The 23,836-nt window shown below is 47.7% G+C and overlaps 1 protein-coding gene across 3 annotated transcripts in view; it reads left to right on the plus strand.

The window, feature by feature from the left end:
* The first annotated feature begins 5,368 nt into the window (after positions 1-5,368).
* The window catches only part of LOC144111257 (uncharacterized), a 168,328-nt gene continuing 149,860 nt past the window's right edge, over positions 5,369-23,836 (plus strand). For 2 of the 3 annotated variants that reach the window (XM_077644486.1, XM_077644487.1), the window contains exons 1-3: positions 5,369-7,203; positions 10,773-10,833; positions 15,673-15,789. In XM_077644486.1, coding sequence (XP_077500612.1) covers positions 10,797-10,833; positions 15,673-15,789 — 154 coding nt within the window. In that variant the 5' untranslated portion in view covers positions 5,369-7,203; positions 10,773-10,796. Of the gene's footprint in view, positions 7,204-9,406; positions 10,834-15,672; positions 15,790-23,836 lie in introns of those variants that run through there. The other variant, XM_077644488.1, reaches the window with a different exon arrangement.

Consider the following 23,836-nt stretch of genomic DNA (forward strand, 5'->3'; position numbering starts at 1 on the left):
TTGAAGTTAGAGCTGTTTCTTGAACACATCTTAGGTTCGCCTCCTTGTTCACCCTCAGACCTAGCGCCCAGGTCGCCTGCGGTGCGCCGTCAACGGTAGCTAAAAGTATTCCATGCTTGACAAGGTGCCGGAAATACGAAAATATGGTGAAACGTTATGAGGAGGCTGCACCGTACTAACACCGAAAAGATAGTAATCAGCGCGCTATTTCGGCGTGCAAGCGAATGCGGACGTAAGTAAGGGACGAACGGAGAGTGTTTTCGAAAAGATAAATAACAAGCGACGTGCAAGTCGTCGTCCGAAAGAGGCGCGCAGCTGGGTTCGGGTGACCAGAAAAAGCGCTTCTGAGCGGCGAAGCTCTGAAATCAAATAGCACTGGAGGACTCTGTCGAAGCTAAGCGTCGCGGTCCTCTGATCGTCGTCGCGCTTGCCACTACGAACATTAAGCTAGGTGCGCGGGCGGGATTTTTGCGCCACCACTTACGCTGATGTGGTACCTCCGGCGTCCCTCATAGCCCGAGTCGCTTTAGGACGTCAAACCTGACCCGCCGCGGTGGCTCAGTGGTTAGGCGTTCGGCTACTGATCCGGAGTACCCGGGTTCGAACCCGACCGCGGCGGCTGAGTTTTTATGGAGGCAAAACGCTAAGGCGCCCATGTGCTGTGCGATGTCAGTGCACGTTAAAGATCCCCAGGTGGTCGAGAGAGGGAGAAAAACTTTATTTGGTCCATTAAGGGCTTAGCGTTCGGTCTTCGTTTTTATTGCTGCAGACTCTTGCCCTTCAAAGCAGGGTTGGGCTCCTAGTCCAGGGCTCCACTGAGTCGCGCTGCTTCGCTTGTGTGCTGCACCGTTGCCCTTTGGGCGGCGAGCTCGCAGCTGGTGAGCCGGCTCTCCCACTGCTCCGCACTCGGGGTTTTGTGTTGGTGGAACGTGTAGTTACGTGATCATTCCGGAGCCCTCCACTACGGCACCTCTTTCTTCTTTCACTCCCTCCTCTACCCCTTCCCTTACGGCGCGGTTCAGGGGTCCAACGCTATATGAGACAGATACTGCGCCATTTCCTTTCCCCCAAAACCAACTATTATTATATTAAACCTCCATAAACCAAACAACTTGGTGCAGCATTTCGAGAGCAGAATTTCCCGCGTATCATATTTGGCCAAAACGAGGTGGTGGAGCTAACGCTAGGACAGTTGTGGAGGAGACATGACGAATGCCATGGGTGTGGGCTTTGTAACGCATTACTGAAGGATCAAAAAAAAAAAAAAAACGCGCTTTCGAGTTGCGTTTGTATGGAAGTGGATGGTCGGCCATCTTGTTCTCATCGTGCGTCGTCACATCGTCACTGTGCCAACTGTGCGTCGCATGTGGGAAAGCCATAGCGAAATTTCGCCTGACGTCCAAGAAGCGTCCGAATATGAATGGTCCACGCGATAAACCGCGGAGAAAAATCGAAAAGGATACCTCTGCATGCATAACCTCCTCTAGAGGTGGCTATGCTCTGTACTGTTTAACTTGCGCTTTTCTCTCTTTAAACTTGCATTTGGGTAATTTTCGCAGACATTGTGGTTTCACCGCGGTCGATTTTGTAAAAGTCTGCGCGGTATTCAGTCGCTGGCATATTCGAGAATTTGTGATTAGGAAATTATCAAATATCAGTTTCTCGTGTCGAATATGAACCAAGTATCAAACTTATTCGTATTCGAAATTTCAAATACTCAAACACCCCTATGGTTGTGACCATACATAGAAGGAAATGTATCTGGCAATATAAATTCTCTGAATATGATTTAAAATATGGAAGCGAGACTTCGGCCAGGATTCAGAGGTCCACTACTCATTTAGCCACCGTAAGTCCACTCTCGAAGACTAAATTCTTCGTCACAGTAGCGTTGCTAAAGCTGGCTGAGCGAATAATGGAAAACTGCAAAAAAAAAAAAAAACTTGGCTTAAGTGGAAACGCAGCGCAGGACGAAACCGAAATCTACCTAAGATTTGCGTTCTATGGTTCTCTGTCGCTGCTGGCTGCCTAATCAAGGTAGGCCTAATCGCCATCGAGACCACTACTCTCGCTTTTTCTTTTTCTTTGTTGTAACCACGATTCCACGAGCGCGAGGCCAGAGCCTTCTTTATAAAACTAAAAAGTTTTATAAAAATTAAAGTTTTACAAAGTTTAAAGTTTTATAAAGTTTTATAAAGGAGGCGTTGGCGAGGCAATAGCGATGGTTATGGTTCGCGATGGCCGTCGGTGGTGGACGCTTTTCTGGGAGCTCCAGCGACTACGTCCGATGCAAGTGCTTTTGGTATTTGCGCTTGTATACATGCTGTCGGGCGGTAGTTTTAGACCGAGGTAAAGGTAGGAAGGCCAGCAGAGGTGTGTGAGAATGGCTTTTATGTTGCGTAGTGGCGAAGGCTTTCTGCATAGGAATTTTGGCGGGCTTTTACAAGGCGTTGTCGGCCGGACGATGGGTCGGCAAGCTAGGAAAGTTAAGGTGGACGGGGAGTTTGTGCAGTGCCAGGAGTGCGCCCGTTGGTGCTGTTTAGATGAGACTGAGTTCAGGAGCTTAGCCGAGGCAGATGAGGCTAGCTTCGCGTGCAAGATATGCATGCGGTTTGAGGACTCCGCTCAGACGTTGAAAGGGGAATGGGAAGCTAGGTTTAATGAACTCAGTGGGGACCTGAAGCTAGAACGAGAGGCACGGATTAAGCTGGAAACTCAGGTCGCCGAGTCGCTTAAAAAAAAGGAGGATAATGCCGCCCTGTTGGAGCGAATTGTGGGCGAGATGAAGGAGGAGCGGGAAAAGCGGACCCAGCTAGAAAAGCAGGTAGAAGCGCTCAGGTCGCGGCCGGCAAGGCACCCCGGTGCGGAGCAGTGTCAGGTGGGGGACGAGGTTCGTCGATCCTACAGTGCTGTAGCGCAACAAGCTTTGAGTGAGAAAGAGGTGAAAGAGGTAAAAACGTCCATGGAGACTCGCGACAATAGCGTACGGCGGCAGGAGAGACAGCTAGAGCGATCCGGAGGCCAACAGTCGCAGTTAGGAAGCGAACAGTTAGGGCGCAGGAGGGTTCTGGTGGTCGGGGACTCGAACGTAGCGAGGGTTGAGGGAGGCGTTCAAGACGGCAGTGAAGGCGGACAGGCGGGTGCAGGTGGAGGCTCAGTCGGGGAAGTGCATGGTGGATGCAATGCACAAAGCCCGGTAGGTGGAGGGGGGGGGGGGGGGGGGGCAGCATGGATGGCGAACACCTTGTCGTTATCCATGCTGGTCTCAATGATGTGCTGCAGGGGAGGAGCCAGAATCTCGAGAAGCAGTTGGAAGTGGGGATGTGTAGGCTTAGAAAGGCCTCTGAGTGTGCATGTGACCATATGCACAATCCCAGAGGTCCAGAGGCAGGCTGGCGAAACGGAAAGGAGGGTCATTGAGGCTAACCGTGTAATTAGGTTATTGAGTTGACGACAAAGATACAGGGTGATGGAAGTCAACAGGGTAGTGTACAAGGTCAGGCCCCACCCTTTTACACAGGATGGCATTCACTATGGTGGTGCCACTGGCAAGAGGGTGGGTAGTAGGATAGGTCGCCAGGAAACAGCTTTTTTGCGGGGACCCAGAGCTCTAAGGGAACCAGTGTAGATTAGGAAGAATTAAGATCAAAGGGACGATGGAACCATAGGGGAAGAAATAGACGCAAGTGCCAGGGCCAAGTTAATTCAGGTATAGGTTTCATTAGCATGCAAGGTGGCAGGAAAAGACTGAAATGGGAGGAAATAGAAGAACAGTTAGGGCAGGAGGAATTAATGGTATATGGTTTAGTGGAAACGCATCTTAGAGACATGGAGCAACCACCCTGCAACCCAAACTACGCATCCGAATATTGCAAAAGAACAGAGGGCAACAGAAAGGGGGGTGGAATTGGGGCATTCATTCATAAAAGTATGAATTTTCTAAGGGTTATACTGGGATGCAAGGAACATTTATGGCTAAAAGGAAAAGTGGCAGGGGAGCAAACACTCCTTGGCTTTGTATACCTGTGGACAGGGGCTAATGCCAAAGAGGAAAACAGGAATATGTTAGAATGTATTGCAAGCGACATTGATGAGCTAGGAGGACAGGAAGAGATAATTATATTAGGCGACATGAATGCACATATAGAAGACCTGGATGGGTACACGGATTCGACAGGAAGCATGCTGCAGGACACATGTGACAGGCATGATTTAGTTGTATGCAACAGTACCGAGAAGCGTGAAGGGCTCATAACAAGGGAGGCGGGGAGTCTGTACTCGACGATAGATTATGCACTAATGTCACAGAGGATATATAATAGATTAGGGGTAATGAGCATAGATGAACATGGCTCCAGAAGTCTAGGTAGTGACCACAAGTGCATCAAGTTGAGCTTCAGAAGAAAAAGCAATGTAGGACTGAAGTGAGATGAACAATCAGGGGGGAATTTTTACTCAGAAAAGCAATCGGAAGCAGCAGCCAAACAAACCGAGAAAGTAATTTTTGGGGATAGTGAAACAGAATGGACTTATACCAAATTAACTCGATTACTGGAGCTAGAGCTAGCTAAGGTGCGAGTAAAGCTAAAAGGGAAAAGACGCAAACCCAAGAGTTGGTGGGATGAGGAGGTCAAGAGGGCGATAGAGAAACGTCAGGAAGCGTCCAGGGAACACATATTCCAAGAAGAGGGGGGAGCCAAAATTTGAAGTAGACAGAAAATGGGGTACCTGCATTAAGTGTACAAGGGAAGCATCCTATTTGATTAATGAGAAAATTAGAAGAAAGGGTGCCCAATGGATGTCAAAAGTAAATAAAAAGGATAGAAAAGCAGCCCAAAAATTCTGGAAACATCTAAATGCAATGAGTAATAAGACTAGGCTAGAACAAAGGTTTATTTACAAATGAGGGTATTCAACTAGAAGGGGATGAACCAATATAACACATAGGAACAAAGATGACAGAAAAATTTACAGAAAGGAATGTTGTACATAACGTATCGAAGGAGCATAGACCGGTTACAGCAATAGCTCCACTTGAGCAAGGAGAGTGGGAAAGGGCAGAGAAGAAGGTTCCTAGTGGCACATCAACAGGACCAGATGGTATCCCGATTATGTTGATAAAGAAGCTAGGACCAAAATCCAAGCAAACATTAATACAGGTAGTGAACAAAATGATAGTGGATGACAAAGTCCCCGATGAATGGTAATTAAGTAGAATGAACATGATATATGAGGGAAAGGGGGACAAAGCAGACATAAGTAACAATCGTCCCATAACAGTGACATCTGTGGCTTGGAGGGTGGTGATGCAGATTATAAAGGATAGACTTGAGGCTTGGGTGGAGAACGAGGGGGTGCTAGGGGAACTACAGAATGGGTTCCGGAACAAAGGAGGTTGGAGGACAATCTATTTTCATTGACACAGTGTATAGAGATTGCTGAAAAGGAACACAGGCCCCTATGGCTAGCATTTCTGGATATTAGGGGAGCCTATGACAACGTTACTCAGGAGTATTTGTGGGACATACTGGGCACATTGGATGTGGAAGATGGAGTAATTAATGTTTTAAAAGATATATATAAAGGTAACAGAGTGCTCATAAAATGGGAAAAAAATGTATCAGGGCCTGTAGAGTTACAGCGGGGGCTTAGGCAAGGATGTCCTCTGTCCCCTTTGATGTTCATGTTGTACCTGCGAGGGCTGGAGACCAAGCTAGAGGGGAGCGGACTAGGCTTCTACCTTTCTTTTTTCAAGCAAGGGGAATGGATTAAACAAACAGTCATTGCCGGGACTAATATACGCGGACGATATAGTGATAATGGCTGACAACAAGGAAGACCTGCAGAAGTTGTTAGACATATGCAGTACAGAGGGAGATAGATTAGGTTTCAAGTATAGTAAGGAAAAATCTGCAGTCATGATATTTAATGAAGAGGGCGGCGAGCATAGAATACAGGAGTTCATGCTAGAGGTAGTGGATGAGTACAAGTATCTTGGGGTATGGATAAATAAGCGCTCAGTGTCTGATAGAGCATGAAAAATATGTAATGAATAAAGCTAGTAGGAATGCAGCTGTCATGAAAAATAGGGCACTGGGGAATTACAATAGGTATGAGGTGGTAAGAGGGATCTGGAAAGGGGCGATGGTCCCTAGCCTGACTCGGTAATGCGGTCCTGTGCATGAGACCAGATGTTCAAGCAAGGTTAGAAATTAAACAACGGGGAGTAGGGAGGCTAGGTTTAGGAGCACATGGCAATACACCAAATCAGGGGGTACAGGGTGATATGGGATGGGCGTCTTTCGATAGCAGAGAGGCTAGCAGTAAGGTAGCATTTGAGGAACGATTGAGAAAAATGGGTGAAAGCAGTGGGCTAGGAAAGTTTTCAGATACCTGTATATAAAGAATGTTGACACGAAATGGAGAAAGCGAACTAGAAAATTGGCAAGCAAATATCTGGACAGCAGTAAGGGGGCAAATCAGCAACTATCGGTTAAGAAAAAGGTTAAGAAACAGGGAGAGCTCTGTGGAAAACAGGGATGCTGACGAAATCGGCACTGGGAACATACCGGACCTTTAAACAGGAAATTGCCAAAGAAAATATCTGTGATAATTGTAGGGGAAGCTCTTTGTTATTTGAGGTCAGGACTGGAGTTTTGCAGACTAAGACATATTGAGTCAGGTACCACGAGATAGACACGTTGTGCATTGCGTGCAGAAAGGAGGAGGAAACGGCTGAGCACTTGATACTTTTCTGTAAAGGGCTTCACCCTACAGTGGAAAGCAGTGGGGCTGATTTACCCAAGGCATTGGGGTTTAAGGACAGTGAAGGGAAAGTAGATTTTAAGCGGGTAGAAGTAACCAAGCGAAGGTTATACAATTGGTGGCTAAAAGCAAGACAGGAGTAAAATTTCACAAGACATGGCTAGGTGGCTTTAGCCACAGCCCGATTTAAAGGGTTCAGCCGTATTCATCCTCCATCCATCCGAAGTAAGACTAAGGTGGTCCGCGGTGTTTGTTTGCCCCACGTGCTACTGCGTATGTTTCGGTCGTGTCACGACCTTGGTTTTGGTGCAGTGTCGTAAAGGTGCCTCAGTTTACGTCTTTGCGCATTTAATCTGTGTGCATCTGCGAGAGACTTTCCTCCATGGTGCGACCGCATTTGGCGGGAAGAACATAGCGGCAAGCGAGCGACTGCCTTCTGTGAGTACTGCCATGGCAGCTGTGTTCTTCCAAATGCTACTTTTCTTTTCAGATACTTAATGCGTTAAATGTTGTGAAAACAAAAATGTGGATTATGCTATGTCGCACCCAAGCTGAGACACACTGACATCAGTCTGGCATGACTCAACAAGAATGAACGCTTTATTGCGGGCTGGGTTTTTATACCCAGCCACTGACGTGCAGATATAACCATTCTTCATTTGTTTAGCACTTATAAGTTACTGCAACTTTACCCACATTTTTCGTTAGGTGTAAGAATGACAGGTCATACCTGCCGCCGAGCGGACGCCACACATATTGCTGCTGGTCCCAGCGCGTGCAGAATGTGCACTCACCCGAGAAAATCAATTCCCGCCATTCCTCTGGAGACCACTGCTGAAAGGCTCTGGCGAACCTCGCTGGCGTTCCCTGGCTGTTATTCTTCAGATTTCACGCTGAGGGACACCTTCTATTCATAGCCAGAATTCATAGCGTCGCCAGCAGGAAGCTATAACATTCCCTCTCTTGGGGAGAGCACTGTTCATAGGAGATCAGTAAACTAAAGGTGTAACTCTCTGCGTGACATTTACATACCGCTAAAGAATCCATACCACAGAGAGACATTACACACGACAGAAATACCATATATATAAAGAAAAAACTGCACACATGTGACACAAAACACTTGCCTAGAGTGGCGAGTGCCAAGAGAAGCATAGTTCACTGACAGTAAAAATGTTGTCCTTCACTTCCATACTCCCACTCCCTCCTTTTATTGTTTGATTTCGAGAGTGCCTCTGCTTGGTGCATACCTGATGCTGATATAGATAGCTGAATGCAATTGGGATACATGACATAGAGGTAATGTGATTATTATTTGATATGATGTTTGGGGAGGACCCTCAGGTGTTGGTGTGTATGCAGAGCTGTATAGCTGTCACGTTCTATAGTATCAGTATAACCTTTTGGGGTTATCTTATGACTAACATCACATACTTGGGAATTACTGTTTGGCTACTATATTTATGCTTATTGTCTCAGCTGTTAACAGTAGTCTTTTATGTGAACAGCACGCATCAAACAGCACAATCTGATGACAGGGAAGGATTTTCCTTAAAAATCCGTGGAACTCTGTAGAACACTTGTTTCCAGGTTCCGTCTCCTGAAACATGACTGTAGTTCAAAATTTTTGTGTTCTTGCACCATAGTTAGTATGCGAAAAAGGAATGGCCACATATACCTCTAAACATCAATACACACATACACAAAAAGTTTAGTTCATCTTTTGTTGTCTTTGATGTGACTACTCCCAGTGTATGCAAAACAATAATTAGCCATTTCGTTCATACATTTTATGCAATATGGACCATTCAAAAACAACAAAGTTCTTCAAGTAAAATAAAGGACAGTTTCATTGCACAAGGACTGAACCCTGCAGACAAGGACACCCAAATGTCAAAGGCAACGAAACACCACTTAGCACTGTACTCAGTTTCCTCACACCATAACACACTTGTAGAACATAATCTGTTAGCCAGTGGGGATGACGTCGTGTTCTGGGGATTGTTGACGGCGTGGCTGACGCTGTCTTGGCAGAGGTCGTGCTCTCCTGGATCTTGGTACCTGACTTGCAGTCGAAGACTCTGGGACATCTATAGTTTCATGAGAACCACACTGCACAGGAATTTTCACTGAACCCTGGGTTAGAGATGTCCCTGGTGACTGCACTGCACCATACACCGTTGAAGGATGATGCTTGACCATTGTTTCAGATGAGCCACTGATGATGAGTGGTTGACGATGTGGTGACTGGAAAGGGTTCCGCTATCTCCTTTGAGAAATTGTGAAAGAGGACCGAGCTTCACATAGACTCTTATATGTCTGCTGCGGTTCTTCAGTTTCTTGTTGCGTGTTGAGTGGCTGTGTTGCCACTGTCCTTTCTGCAGTTGAAAGCGTTTCTCCTTGCCACTTTCCATGTGCGTTCTCACTGTTTGCCTTTCAAAAATTACCAGGGCACTTCAGTCTGCTTATGCGGACGAGTGTGAAAGCATGGAACTTTCTAGAACGCGTTTTTTTTTTCCACGACACCAGTACGGGAACTATATATATATATTTATTTTTAAATTTTTTATTAGTTATTCTTAATTTATTCTTTTATTGCAGCTTTTTTACTTTATTTATTTTGCTTGTGACATCCAGATGCTATGTTAACGTCCGTGGCTGTTTTGACTTCCAGGTGCTATGTCGACGCCCGTGGCTATTGTGTTGTTAAAGTGTAAATAATTAAGTAATTACAATTCATCAACCAAACGTTTTCCACAGCAAGATCTCATTACGCACTGTCTCACACAATCAAACTATTGCAAATTTATTTTCACAGAACGATGTAATCGTGCGGAGAAAGTTTTTCTGACATGAAACACGGGACATAAACATGGAGCTATTGGGACGTCAAAGTGTAATTTTTGTGCTTAATTAGCTAATTGCAATTCATCAACCAAATTTTTCCCACAGCAATATCTCATCACGCACTAACACAATCAAAATTTTACATATATATCTTTATAGAACGACACAATCGTGCGGAGAAGCTATGTCGACGTCCATGGCTTCTGTCTCGTTGAAATGTAATTTTTACATTTAATGAATTAATTGCGGCACATTGACCAAATTTTCCCCACAGCGAGATCTCGTCACACACTAACACAAACAAAATTTTGCACGTTTATCTTCACAGAACGACTTAATCGTGCGGAGAAAGTTTTACTGACCTGAAAGTTGGGACAAAGCCATCTAATGCTTTCGCATCAAAAAAGGTCTTGGTAAGACACCGGAAACAGGTCCAATGACTTGTTGTCATGACTGTCTCTCCTCGGATTTTGTCTATGGCCATGTGATGAAGATAATGGATGTGGAGCTGCCTTTGCTAACCTGGAGGTCTATTCTCGATATTCGCCGATCCGCCCATGGCGGGGCGTACCCGAGACGCATACATCGGTGTGGTGCCAAGATGCGTCAACGCAAAATGGGGTGACGAAATTGGAAAAGAAGGAAAAAAATATGAAAACGATACATACTGTTGTCTGCTACTTGGCGCCAAGTTCAAAAAACACTGATGCCCTAAAGCGTGCCTGAAGCCGAGCATTTGCGGCGCGTAGGTGCGTACGCGTCCCGTATTACAGCCACTGAGCGAAACAGTGCAATGCGTTGCGGTCTCAGCGTATCAGTGCATACATATGCGTTGGCCAGCGTAGGAATATATGGCTCTGGCATTGGTTCTCAACGTGGTGCTAATATTCGCAAGAATAGTGAAGGTAGTTTAGCGGTAACTGCGTGAAGCGTTCTTCGTGACGCTGCCGCTGCTCTGCTCACAAGAAGCAACGAAACTTTATTAGCATGCCGTATAAACAGCGCTGCACACAGGTTTACAAAAAAAAATTGTACCTTCAATGTCAAAGGATTCCTGCACAAATTGACATGGCAACAAACTGCTGAAAGCCTCAGTAGGCAACGTGCTGCAACTGAAACATGATGCATGAGGTAATGTAATTCATCTCCTGCACTTCCAGGCAGCCAGGCCAGCACCAGCAACAATGGCTGCACCCGACGAGCATGATTACATGAATCCAGGTTTGTGACATACACCACTTCACAGCAGCGTTGCATGCCTCATTTAGTTGGTACTTGAAAGCAAGGTGACGCATCGAATTAAACCGTTGTTCCAGCAAATAATAATCGCTGCACCAGTTGTTCCTCGTAGCAGCGGATTTACTCTGAAGGAATATGGCTCCTTCAGGACGACAATTGTGCTTTTGCCACCACAGCATTACCATTATGAATTAGTGGCCAAGTTGCGATGTGCTTGGTAGACACACTTCAGCGAGCAGTACCGGAGCTAAACAGTTAAGTATGTGTCCTAAAGATGGAACACAATGAAGTAAAGTGAAAGATTGAAAATAACAGTATACATGCCATAAATTCGCTGCATGTGAAATGTCCACATTTCAGCTCATAGGCATTCAGTACAAAGTGTCTCCTAAACTAATTGAACGTGCACAATTCCCACTTCGAGTTGCTGATCGATTTGCTCTCTGCATACCATCTGTTAGATATCCTGGTTTGCTTAGCACACCAACTGCACTGGACAGGGGGTGGTCCCAGGTTCAATACCCAGAGCACAATAATTTTGTAATGAACTGTGTGGCTTTCCTTTGTAACCATAAGGCTGCACTTAGGTGAACGGTAATGAGTAATTACTCCAGTATTTCAGAAACATGTTCACAGCACACTGCAATAACACTCATGCAGAGGCCCACACCAGCACCTCAACATCACCAGCCACCACCCCCCAAGCACTGCCACCTGTGCACAGGCGGCCTCATAGCCTTCCTCATAGGCCTATTACGTTATCTTTGCATATTACGTTATCTTTGCAGGCCGCGTGTGCACTCTCACCAATCAATTCAATGAAGTGGAAGTTGCGCTCAATCCATGCCAAGGCAGCAAAGAAAAGAAGTCACCCACGATGCACAAAACTGTGCACAAAACATGAAATGTTAATGCGATTAAGGCAATCAAAAGAATTCAGCATTACAAATTGTGACCGCACAACTCATGGCCCGCTGAACTGCCAATGGCAAAATAGCACTAATACAGTGCTCACCAGTGGGTTTTGTCCCGAATGAGAAAACTTGTAACTCCACCATGACAGTGAAGCTTGAGACTGAAGGGAAAGAATCGATATTCTTTCATGGCTAGGTGCTTAAAGTGATGGTTCTTCTCTTGGCATGCTGCATACACACTCTCACACTGCACTGAGTAGTGCCACTTTTCACATAAAGAGCACAAGACCAAGGTGCATATCATGCATTGTCCATTCTTCAATGGCAACTGAAATGGTGCACATGGCACACAGATACAGTATGCACAAAGCCGATTTTTTCACAACACTGCACCACCACACATCACTGCACAATCCACACGTAGAGCTTGCAGCTTGGAAGTAGCCTCTGTTGTTCCAGCTGCTGAGCATCACTAGGTTGCAGATTGAAGCTGCGGCCACATTTTTGTGGAGGCCAATGCTAAACGTGCTGTGCTATGTCAGTCTACAATGTCAGTGTAGAACCCCAGTTGCTGGAAACCTCGCATGCCATCAACCCCCACTAGTTTAAAGAAGTACACCGTGTACTGCAATTCCTTCAGCATCATGTTAGCTGGCACTCAATGGATATTGGAAAACTAATTTGTTGAGGTCGCTGTAAGAAAATTTAGAAAGATCTCAGTCCACGCTTTTGATGAAGATCGCGCCTGTACGAACTGAGCTGTTGCTGATGCGTCCACTCGGTGTCGATTCCCCTAGCTGTCTGTCCCGTCTGTCCTTTTTTCTCCCTTCGGTCACGTGTCTTCTCTTCCTTCGAAGCGGGGGGGCGGGGGGAGTCGGCGGGGTCTCTCTGGCATGTCCAGGTGCGGTGAGCTCTCGTGGGAGTCTGCATTCCTCTGGAAGTGCGTTTTGTCCGAGGGTCGACGCTGTCACCGCGACGAATCGAAGGAATGTGTATCTTCGGCATGTATTTCGTCAGCAACATGCTGACACGACCCTCCCAAATGTTGCGCCTGTCCTCAGGTGCAAGCGTTTCGGTAAGATGACGCCAACTCATCAAGGATAAAGTCATTTTCGACACCGCGTCTTCTACAAGTGTCGTGAAGTTGTCATCGGGGCAAAGATCCTTCGCACTCAACTGCACAAAGCCGCTGTCATCGGGAGCAGGATCATTAGCCTGACGGCAAAACGAAGCCACTAAAGCCTCTCCCGTATGTTTTGTTGAGTTTGAAGTCTTCCCCCGCGAGCTCGATGGTGCGTTGACGATACTGGTGACTTGCTCGAGAGTCGCGTCGTTAGTCGGGTGAAAAGTCACGTCGATGTTGGCAGCGCGGCGCCAATCCGATCCGAGAATAAGATCGATTGATTTTGGTAGCGGCGTTACGACGACGTCTTGAAGGCACACTTTCGTCGCTCCAACTTCAACATGCAGCTTTGCCGCGCGCGTGGGTCTTATGCAGCGGTTCCAAGACCTGAATTTCCTCCGAAGGCAATCGGGAGTGCATGCGAATGTCTGGGCTCAGGGCATCTTTGCTTAATATTGACACGTTGGCTCCACTGTCGATACAGATCTTGAGTGGTCCGTTATTTACGTGGCCGGTAACGATTGGCAGCGGGCCGCCGGTAGAGTGCAGAAAGCAATTCGCTTGCCTGATGGGTGGCCCATCTCTGTTGGCGTTGTTGCCGCTGCCGAATCGTCGTTGCTCCGCCCTGATGGTGGCTGCGGTCTTTGGCTGGCTGCACTCGCGGGACAGGTGGCCAGTGTCGCCGCAGTTGAAGCACGCCCGTGCTGTGCCGTATCTTTGCTGCAAAGGTCGTGAGTACTCGTGCCCTCTGTTGTTCTGATGAGCGTTGACCGTCTCGTTGACCCGCCTAGCTTGGCCTCATCTCGTCGAAAGTTCATCCTTGGTGTCGCGGGTGTCCAGGGTTATTATGCGGCGTCGCGAGTCAAGTTGAGCTGCACGGTCGATCAGCTATGTCACCATGGTGCAACACTGCGCCGCAAGTGGATTCGCCCAGGTGTCGTCGTCTATACCACTCAGGATGAGGGAGATCCTTTCCTCTGTAGCCAGTGGGTACGGCGCCTTGTCAAGTACTGCGTTCTTTGAGTACATGTACTCCACGATCGACTCGGAGGCTTCAAGGCGTCGTTTGGCCTGGAGGTCAAGAAAATCTTGCATCGAGAGCTTTCGTTTGAAACAGGAGGTGAGGGCTTCTTTCCACTCGGGCCAGGTGTCGCACCTCGTTCCATAGGAGCTGTTCCAGTTCTTTGCGGCTCCTGTTAGACATGTCGCTGCGCTGGCCAGCGTTAACGACTCCATCCAGTGCGCCAGTGCTGCGATGCGTTCAACCTGGGAGATCCAGCCGTGCACACTCTGCCTCGGAGTTCCGTCATAAAGCGGTATGGCGGATGACGTGTCGCTCGTTGAGTGAACCTGCACCGGTGCCGTGGCTGCGGGGTTCCTCGTCAACGCAGTGGCTAGCTGCGCATGCGTGGTGGCGATCATTCCCAGGATTGCTGCCATGCTCGGTGTCCCATCACTGGCGGCGCAAGGCGGCGGTATGTGGGCACTCTCGTTCAGCCCCGAGTCGTAGCGTGCGCGACTGTCACTTGCCGTTGGCGAGCCATCCGTTGTTCCAGCTATCGTTTCGTCAGCAGTAGCTGAAAATTGCATGGGGCTTCGTCCGGAACTCGTGACGTTTTCCATCGGCGTTGGGACAACTGGGCTGACGTTGCCGTGCACTCCAGGTGCGATGGACGTGGTAGCCTGAGCGAGCTGCGCTCGGACGATCTTTACCTCGGCACGGAGCTCCTTGACTGTGGACAGCGCCTCCAGGTACGCCTGCCTGCCGTCTTCGTTGGCAGCCTGGCTTATCGTTGGCGGGTCCATCTCGTCGGAGGCTCGTTGACGAATGTTGTCTTCGAGGATTCGTGAGATCAGCTCGTCCTTTCCTCTGGAGCACGGTAGTTCACGGCATTTCAGTTCGTCCACAAGCTGTTTCTTCGTAACGGTGCCCAGGAGATTGCGGTCTACCGAGGACAGCGGCGAGTAGACGATCGTTGAGTCGGAGTCCGTCGACGGGGTTCGCTGTGCGGCCGTTGCGTGTTCAGAGATTGCGTTTGACTGAGATCCTGTCAACTGCGTCATGTTAGCTGGCACTCTGGATATTGGAAAACTAATTTATTGAGGTCGCTGTAAGGAAATTTAGAAAAATCTCAGTCCACGCTTTCAATGAAGATCGCGCCTGTGCGAACTGAGCTGTTGCAGATGCGTCCACTCGGTGTCGATTCCCCTAGCTGTCTGTCCCGTCTGTCCTTTTTTCTCCCTTCGGTCACATGTCTTCTCCTCTCCCTTCGAAGTGGGGGGGGGAGTCGGCGTGGTCTCTCTGGCATGTCCAGGTGCGGAAAGCTCTCGTGGGAGTCTGCATTCCTCTGGCTACTAATTCGGAGAAAGTGCATTTTGTCCGAGGGTCGACCCTGTCACCACGACGAATCGAAGGAATGTGTTTCTTCGGCATGTATTTTGTCAGCAACATGCTGACAATCACTTCAGCACTGTGTTCAGATCACATCTAGTTGATACTGATGTAGAGCAAGAAGCACGGATTTCCTGTTTCAGGAAAAAATGCCAAGGGAAAAAAAATGTTCGGGAGGCGTACAGATGCAGCAAAGCACCATGTCATGGAACCTGCGCCATGGCACACACATGGGGGAAAAAAATGTTGCAATTGCGTTTTCACTGTACACATGAACACAAAACTGAAAGCAGCAACATATTTGCTACTGCATGAAACATTGTATGCAGCACTGCAAAAACTGGTGGCAGATGTAAGTGACGTGCCTTATGGTGCTGTTGACTTGGCTGAAGGTGCTGGCGATGTGGCTGGCGGTGCTGACGACGTGGACGTTGCTGGCGGTGCTGACAACGTGGCTGGTGCTGGTGAGGCACCTAATGGAGCAGACAGGATGTCTACCGGTGGTGCCTGTGAGTGAATACCTGCAGCAGCTGCTCACGCTTGCTCCTGCCTATCCGGTACAGTGCGGGGATTTCCTATTCTTCTTCACACTGGTCTCTGTCCCTATCAGGATCGTCACTGTCGTAGGTGTCGAGATAAGGCTGCAGGGCATAAATGCACACATTGTGCAACACTGCACAGGCTGCAACAATCTTCGCAGCGTCCTCCGGTCCATAGTGCAGTGCTCGGTACCTCTGAAGAAGCTGAACCGACTCTTTAGGACGCCAATTGTCCACTCAACAACAGACCTGAGCGCAGAATGAGCACTATTGAATCTGACTGCTGGATCGCCATGTGCGTGATGCCCGGGGATAGGCGTAATGAGCCGTGGCTGCAATGGGTAGGCGCCATCACCTGCATGTGAATGGAAAATGTTTTAGTCTGTTCATGACCCTTGTACAATATTAAGTGTTTGTTGCTTTTCTTGTTCCTTTTTATTTATGCTAGCAACTATTGACCCTTTATTTACCTCACTTTTATAGGCTGCTTGTTCATGCTTACCTGTATATACTTGTCTGCCAACATTACTTTGGTGGACCGAAAATTGGTGTCGGTGAACATGTTTTACTTGCAAAATGTGATGGTGATGGCGAAGCCTGTATCTCGTTTGCTGGCCTTTTCTATTTTATAACACCTCATTTCTTAAAGAAAGTGGTCTTTTTGAGATTACAATGCCATACCCTATTGATACAGCCCAAATTATATTTGTCCTCAGTGTGCCTTTAACTTGTACACAGTATTCCTTGCTTTATACTCCAAGCAAACATTTTTGTTAACAGTCAAATTGTGCTCAAACTAACACATATGCCTCATAAAATGAACTTGCAAAGCTTTCTTATTGTTGCGGAGAAGAAGAGGGCAGTGGTGCGAGACGGAGCTCTCAGCTAGGACCGCTGCCATTTAATCATATTTCATCATGTCGTCTTGTTCCTTGTCTTGTGACCTCGTATCAGTTTGACATCCGTATGACATGGCAAGTGTTCACTGTGTTCTTGAGCCATGTTCAATTATTTTTGCGCAATACATCTGTGGGAATAGATAGCATTTCAGTTGGTGATCTGCGAACCTTGTTCGATATAATTAAAGGCGTGTTGATACCGCTGTTCAACAGCATTATCTCAAGCAGGGTTGCCATTGGGAATTTTTCAAAAAGAGCCAGAACTGAGGCTAAAAGTAGCCAAAAGTAGCCACGCCACCTGGTCTTGGCGCCAAATTTGTAGCCAAGTAGAAAAGTACCATTATTATAAGCAACTTTTATTAATGAACAATAAATAATATCATTTTGAATCAACACAAGAACACAGAGTAAATAAAGAGCAAGGAAATTTGGTTCTCTTGCTTGGCCTTCAAGCATCAGGTACGTTGCAAATAAATAAAAGTTCAGTCCGCGTAGTTTATCTAGAGTAGATAGTGTTCATGCCGGAGTAATTTTGGCACATTCTATTCAACAACTCAGCAGGAACGTCAAACGATGATGCTGTTTTTTCTTGAAGTCGTAGCCCAAATTTGATTCGCAGAATCGCCATGAGCAAGTCCAGCTTCATTTTGTTACGGATCTCTGTTTTCGTCAAGTTCACGCAAGAGAACACGCGCTCTGCATCAGCGTTAGAAATTGGAAGGGTCAAAATTTTCAGTGCTCCTTGCGCCAGGTGTTGAAAAGGGCATTCGCCGCAAGGGTCCTTGTACGATGCCGCTGCGTGCCAGAAAGTCAAACATGATGCGCGATCAAGTGCACCGCTAACACTCTGCAGCTGGCGTATTTCAGACTCCAGTTCGATTGAGGAACATCCAAAAAAATGCAGCGGTAGCTTCATTATGCATTCACGGCTCTTAGCACTTTCTATGCCATCGGGATTTATGGCACACAGTCTTCGAAGTGCAGAGGAGGCATTTGGAAGTCGCTGCTGCAGTCCCATCGCCATTTGCCTCAAGAATTGGAAACAGCGCTCCCTCACGGCCCGTTGGTCTTCAATAGGGACTAGTGAAATCTTCTCTCTGAAGACGTCACCTAGGTCTGCTACCTCTGGTTGCAGGAAAATCGACTTCATTTTTGCCAGGTCTAGCGACAGCAGACTTGCCGTTGTGTTGTGCCTCAAAACTGATGGATTCAAAATCCGCCTAAGAATTTCCAAATACAAATTTTCTAGCTCTTGGAAGACAACCAGTGGGTCAGTTGTGTTTGTTTGGAACATTTTGTTCACTTGCCTAACGTTACGGAGAACTGAGGCAAGAAACACGAGGTAAACATAATTTTTTCTGTCTCGATACATCTCTCGTAAAATGCGCACGTTGTAGCTGCGATCTTCTGCTTTCTCAAAAAACTCTTCGAGAGACTGGTACTGCGCCAAAATTCTTTCTATAGAGTCTGCAATAGCAAGCCATCTCGTCTGCGAAAGCGACAGAATCTTGGGCGGTGGATTTGCACTTTCATCTTCCACTGTCATACTGGCATACAGTCTCTTATAAGCATCTTGCCGGCAGCTGCTGTGTGCAAAGTAGTTGTAGGTTTCTCGCACTAAGTGCTCAACCGCAGAAGGAATCGCCTCCATCGACTTGGATGCCACAAGGTCCAGGCTGTGGCAAGAGCATTTGATCAGAATCAAGTCTTTGTTGTCCTCACTAAGACGACTGAACAGAGAATTGTGTTTGCCGCACATGGCATTTGCACCATCGGTGCAGAGTCCGAGACAGTTCTTGATCGATAGGCCGTGCTTGTCCAACGTCTTCAATACCGTGTCGTGAAGCGTTTCTGCCGTTCCATCAGACAGCTCTACGAGATCAAGAAGGGTGGTTGCAATCCTGTTTTCTTCTAAACTCAGAAACCGCACAACCATGCAAAGTTGCTTTGTCGTGGATACATCGGTTGATTCATCCACCATTAGAGAATAGCTGGAGCCGTTCAGTTGTTTGTCCATGTTTTCCGTGAAGTACGGGAAGAGAACATTCGTAATTATAGCCGTGCACTTCGTTCTGTGCAGATCAAAATCATTGAATTCGGAATGCAGAATCTCACCAAGTTCGTCGACAGCATTTATGGAAGTGTGCACTGCAGTGTACAAGGCGATCCTTAACTCTCGGCGAGCCTTTTCATAGTACGTTCGACTCGAAGACGCTAGAAGCTGCGGCAGTTTTTGTTGCGAACTTGGGATTACTGCGCACTCGCGGTGCTTTTTGGTTTCTGCGTGCTTCAACAGATCACTGTAGTGGGGTCGAATGTTGCAATTGCAGTACTTGCAGTGAGCAGTCGTTCCGCCGTCACGTGACGAAATCCATCCTGTAACGCATGGTAATATGCATATTAGATACTAAGCGGCATGCGACTAAACGCCTAAAGAATAGTTTCCGTTTTGCTTACCGCTCAGTTTCTTGTCCTTTCTCCATTCTTCTCGAAACGTGCGCTTTGCTCTTGCGTCTTTTCCCATGGTAGACGCCGGTGTCGGCAAGCCGAAGGCACAAAAACAGAAGCTTTGTCGCCTTGGGGTACACAAGTGTTATTTCACCTGTACTGCTCGTTCCTCTCTGGTGTCATGCCGTGCACACGGCTGCACCTAAACGCATGGTTTCGGATGCATGACCCTAACGGAGAAAGTACTCTAGATTAGTGTTATTTTCTCCAAATGGAGCGCAGCGTCCTTGCGGCCTTTGCTTCGCCGTGCGCTAGAATTAGCGTTATTTTCTCCAGATGGCGCGCAACGTCCTCACGGGCTTTGCTTCGACGTGCGCCCATCACCCAGAGTCCGTGCGTCTGCGCACCCGCGTCTGCTAGTTGGTCTCTATGTGCGCACCGCCGGCGGAGAGAATATATGCGTACAGGAAGCGCGCGCTATGGCGCGCGCGCGTCAAGGCGACCGGAACAGCCATGAGGAGAGCAAAGCTTTAAAAATAATTGTTCTTCTTTGTTCTTGCTTGCTATTGTATATGCAATTGCAAAAAAAATGGCTAGTGAATGCGCCAAAATAGAAGTTCAAAGTAGCCAGAAAGTAGCCAAGGAGCCAACGTGAAATTTTCATCGCCAGACGGGGTCGAAAAGTAGCCAATTTGGCGCAAAGTAGCCACCAACGGCAACCCTGATCTCAAGTGGCATGATCCCGGCGAACATGAAAGCGGCTATAATTACCCAAATTCACAAAGGTGGTGCACATCATAGGTATGAAAATTATCGTCCTATTTCAGTCTTGCCCTGTTTGACTGAAATATTAGAAAAACATCTGCTGGTTACATTTACAAGTTTTTTAGATGAGCACAAAATCCTGTCACCGCGTCGGTATGGTTTTCTACAAGGCAAGGGGATGGAAATGCTTTTGGAGGACTCTTCTGACATGTTAAATCGATCTTTTGAACATAACCAAGTAGTGTGTGCACTGTTTCTAGATGTCAGCAAGGCTTTTGACACCGTGTGTCATAGTGTGTTATTGCGTAAACTCTGTAGGTCAGGCTTCCGTGGACTGTTTCTTTCCCTTTTGGAAATTTCTTTACAGCACAGAACACAATACATCTCGATTAAGGGGGTAAACAGCGCTTCTTTGCTAATAAAAGCTGGCGTTCCTAAATTTTCTACAGTGTAATCTCGTTGATACGATTCTCACGGGCACCGAAAATAAAAACGTATTATCCAAAAATCATATTATCCAAAACGGACTCCAAAAGATCGCGAATAATACATAAAATAATCCGTCACTTTGCACTGCACTTTTTGCTTTTCAAGGTCCTGCAGCAAGCTTTTTTGGAACTCGTAAAAACGAGTAGCAGTTTCCTCACTGAGCTCCGCAGACGCGACAAAGCCACGAAGCCCGTCCAAAGCTTCGAGTGCACCGTCAGTATTTAATGGCCGACGATCGCTGCTGCAATCTCCGGCGTTTTGGTTGTCATCGTCGTCGCTCTCCTCTTCAGCGGTAACATCTGCAATGATGTCTTGGACGGTGCGCAATTCACATGTCGCCAGTTGGTCGTCCGCCGATACAAACTCTTCCGGAGACGCGTCAACATTGAGGTTACCCCAGTCCGGGATGTCAATCTCTGCGCCGTCATCTCCATTTTCCTCAGTATCGCCAGGTGCACAAAAAAAGCCACACTTCTTGAAACAGTTGGCGAGGGTGTCGGGTTTGACGCGATCCCATGACATCGTCAGAAAATGGATGGCATCAAGAAGATCCACCTTCAAGCTGGCATCTTTCCGATCAATCTTGGCCAAAAAGCGTCTGACCAACAAGCTCCTAAAGTGAAATTTCACGTTTCTAATGATTCCTGCATCTAGGGGCTGCAAGTGGCTGGTGCAGTTGGGCGGCAGGAAAATTACTTTTACGTTTTGCAGCCACGAAGTATCGACAGGGTGCGCGGCACAATTGTCGAGAAATGGAAGAATTCTACGGTTCGTGGCACGCATCCGGGCATCCACAAGGGTGAGGAACTCTGTGAAAAGGGCTCCGGTCATCCATGCCTTCTTATTCGCTTTGTAAATGACAGGAAGGCGTCGGTTACGCGAAAAGCAGCGTGGCTTCCAGTATTTGCCAATGACAGTAGGCCTGAGCTTCTCGGTTCCATCAGCGTTGCAGCACAACAATACGGTGACTCTTTCTTTGCTTTTTTTTTCCGCCTTGACACGTCTCACCTTTTATGCTGAGACTTTTCTCGGGCTGCAAAGGACTGGTTCTGATGTCATCATCAAACAGAAGACGTTTCCGGGATCGTATTATCCAAACCGACGTGGAAATACGATCGTATTAGCCGTACAAAAATGCATTTACCTCTATAGGGCATCGGCCGGGAACGAAAAAAAAAAAAAACGTATTATGCCGAAAAACGTATTTAGCCGAATCGTATCAACGAGATTTCACTGTATTAGTCCCCTGTTATTTAAGGGGAGACACTGCAGTTTGCCATTTTTTTCTTATTTCTTAAGTTATGAAGTTGAAATTTTTACACCTGATGTAGTTTCTTCTGCTTATAACAAATATGCAATTAGATTTTACCTAGGTTATATAGATGTCAAGATATTTCAAGTGTCATGTTGGGCGACCTTGCCCAAAATAATGGCAACTTGCAGCGGAAATACTGGCCTGTATTTTACATGTGCATGCTCTAGAAGGACCAGGGAACGCAGCCATACTGCAGGCATAATTTTAAATGAATTACCAAAAAAGTTGCAGCCTTTAGAAATTTCAGTCTGAAAATGCAATTTTCTAGAACCAAGTAAATTGATTGTAATTTATACTTACCGTATTTACTCGAATCTAGGCCGGCCACGATTCTAAGCCGAGACCCGAAAGTTGAAGGCCACAGAAAAAAAAAGACTTACCTCGATTGTAGGCCGGCCGAAAAAACAACACTGTTTATACCTCATTATCACAATTATTTTTATGACGCGACACGACTGTTCTTACGTTGCCGCGCACGTGAAAGTGCGTGGCGCGAAACGACTGCACCATGTGTCTGCGCATAGGCGACTTGGTGTAGAGAGAGGAACTCGAGTGAGACACAGCGGGAAGCATCGTGCCTGCATGCTCTGCCGAAGCGTGATTGATGGCCCCGAGAGGGACCGTTGAAAAAAAAAAGCTGCCAAAGGAGCTTTGAGAGAAGAGGAGGAGGAGAGGCGGCGTTGGGCGAGGAGACATATGCAACGCCAGCCCGGGATCAGCCCCCGCTCATTCGTCATCATCATCATCGCTGACTTCTTTATCGCTGGCCTCCTCGAACAGTGCACTATCTTCACTGCCATCAAGTGCATTAGAGATGCAGCACTTGCGGAATGAGCGTGCAACCAAGCTTTCTGGGATGTCATCCCAGGCTGCAGCTATCCAAGTGGCTACAACTCCCAGTGAGGCGCGCTTTATTCGGCCTGTTGGTGTAAGCTCGCGCCGCTCTTCACTAAGCCAGTCCACGTAGTACTTGCGCAGCCGATCCTTGAAAGGCTTATTGAGGCACACATCAAGAGGCTGCAGCTGGCCTGTCATGCCGCCGGGTATGATGGCGACGTCGGTACCGGCTTCGGAAAGCGCAGCTTTTACGCCGTCAGTGAGGTGTCCACGGTAAGAGTCCAGGACGAGGAGGGAACGTTAGGCCAAGAGGGCCCCTGGACGCCGCTGCCAAACCATTCTGATCCACTGCTCAACCATATCGCTCGCCATCCATCCATTTTCGTTGGCGCGGACGATCACATTTCTTGGAAACACTTCCCGAGCTGGTAGAGTCTTCCTCTTAAAAATTATATACGCCGGCAGCTTGTGGCCATCCGCCGTGCAGGCCAGCATTACAGTCATGCGCTGCTTTTCGTATCCGGCCGAGCGCACTTTCACTTCCTTGGCACCTTTTTCGTTCACGGTGCACGCCACTGGCATGTCAAACCATACCGGCGTCTGGTCAGCGTTTCCCATTTGTCCTATGGCATAGCCGTGCTCCATCCTCTTCCTTATTACGAATCGCTGAAATGAGATCAGCTTCTCTTCGAAGTCGCCCGGCAGCTTTTGACAAATGGACGTGCGACGTCGGAGGCTGAAGCCAAAGCGCTTCATGAACTTCTGCAACCAGCCCCGGCTGGCTTTGAACAGTTCCCGGGGGACGCCTCGCTCTCTCGCCAGCTCTCTTGCTTTGGCTTGCAGCACTTCCGTGGTCACTGGAAGTGCCGCTGACCTCTGCGTCTCCACAAACTCGGCCAGAGCTACCTCCACTTCTGGATGGCGGCCTTTCTTGGGGCCCGTGAAAGCCGTTCTCGTTGCCGCGCAAGCAAAAATTTCGTTACGCTGCCCCCTCCAACGGCAAACATTCTTCTCATCCACGCCGAAGTCCCGCCCGGCTTGAAGATTTTGACGACTGCTCTGCAGCGACTATAACTTTCCGCTTGAAGGCGGCACTATAATGGCACCGCCTGTTTGGTGCCATGGTGTTGGTGATAAAAACTACGCACGAAAACTTCACTGCTGCGAATGTGCTCACGCCACCGCACGAGAACAGAACAAGGCCAAAATGGCAGCCAGTGCTCATGTGTGCTTTGATCAGTATCGGCTACGGATAGCAACGGCT

The sequence above is a fragment of the Amblyomma americanum genome, chromosome 11 (genome assembly GCF_052857255.1).
Source record: "Amblyomma americanum isolate KBUSLIRL-KWMA chromosome 11, ASM5285725v1, whole genome shotgun sequence".
NCBI lineage: Eukaryota > Metazoa > Arthropoda > Arachnida > Ixodida > Ixodidae > Amblyomma > Amblyomma americanum.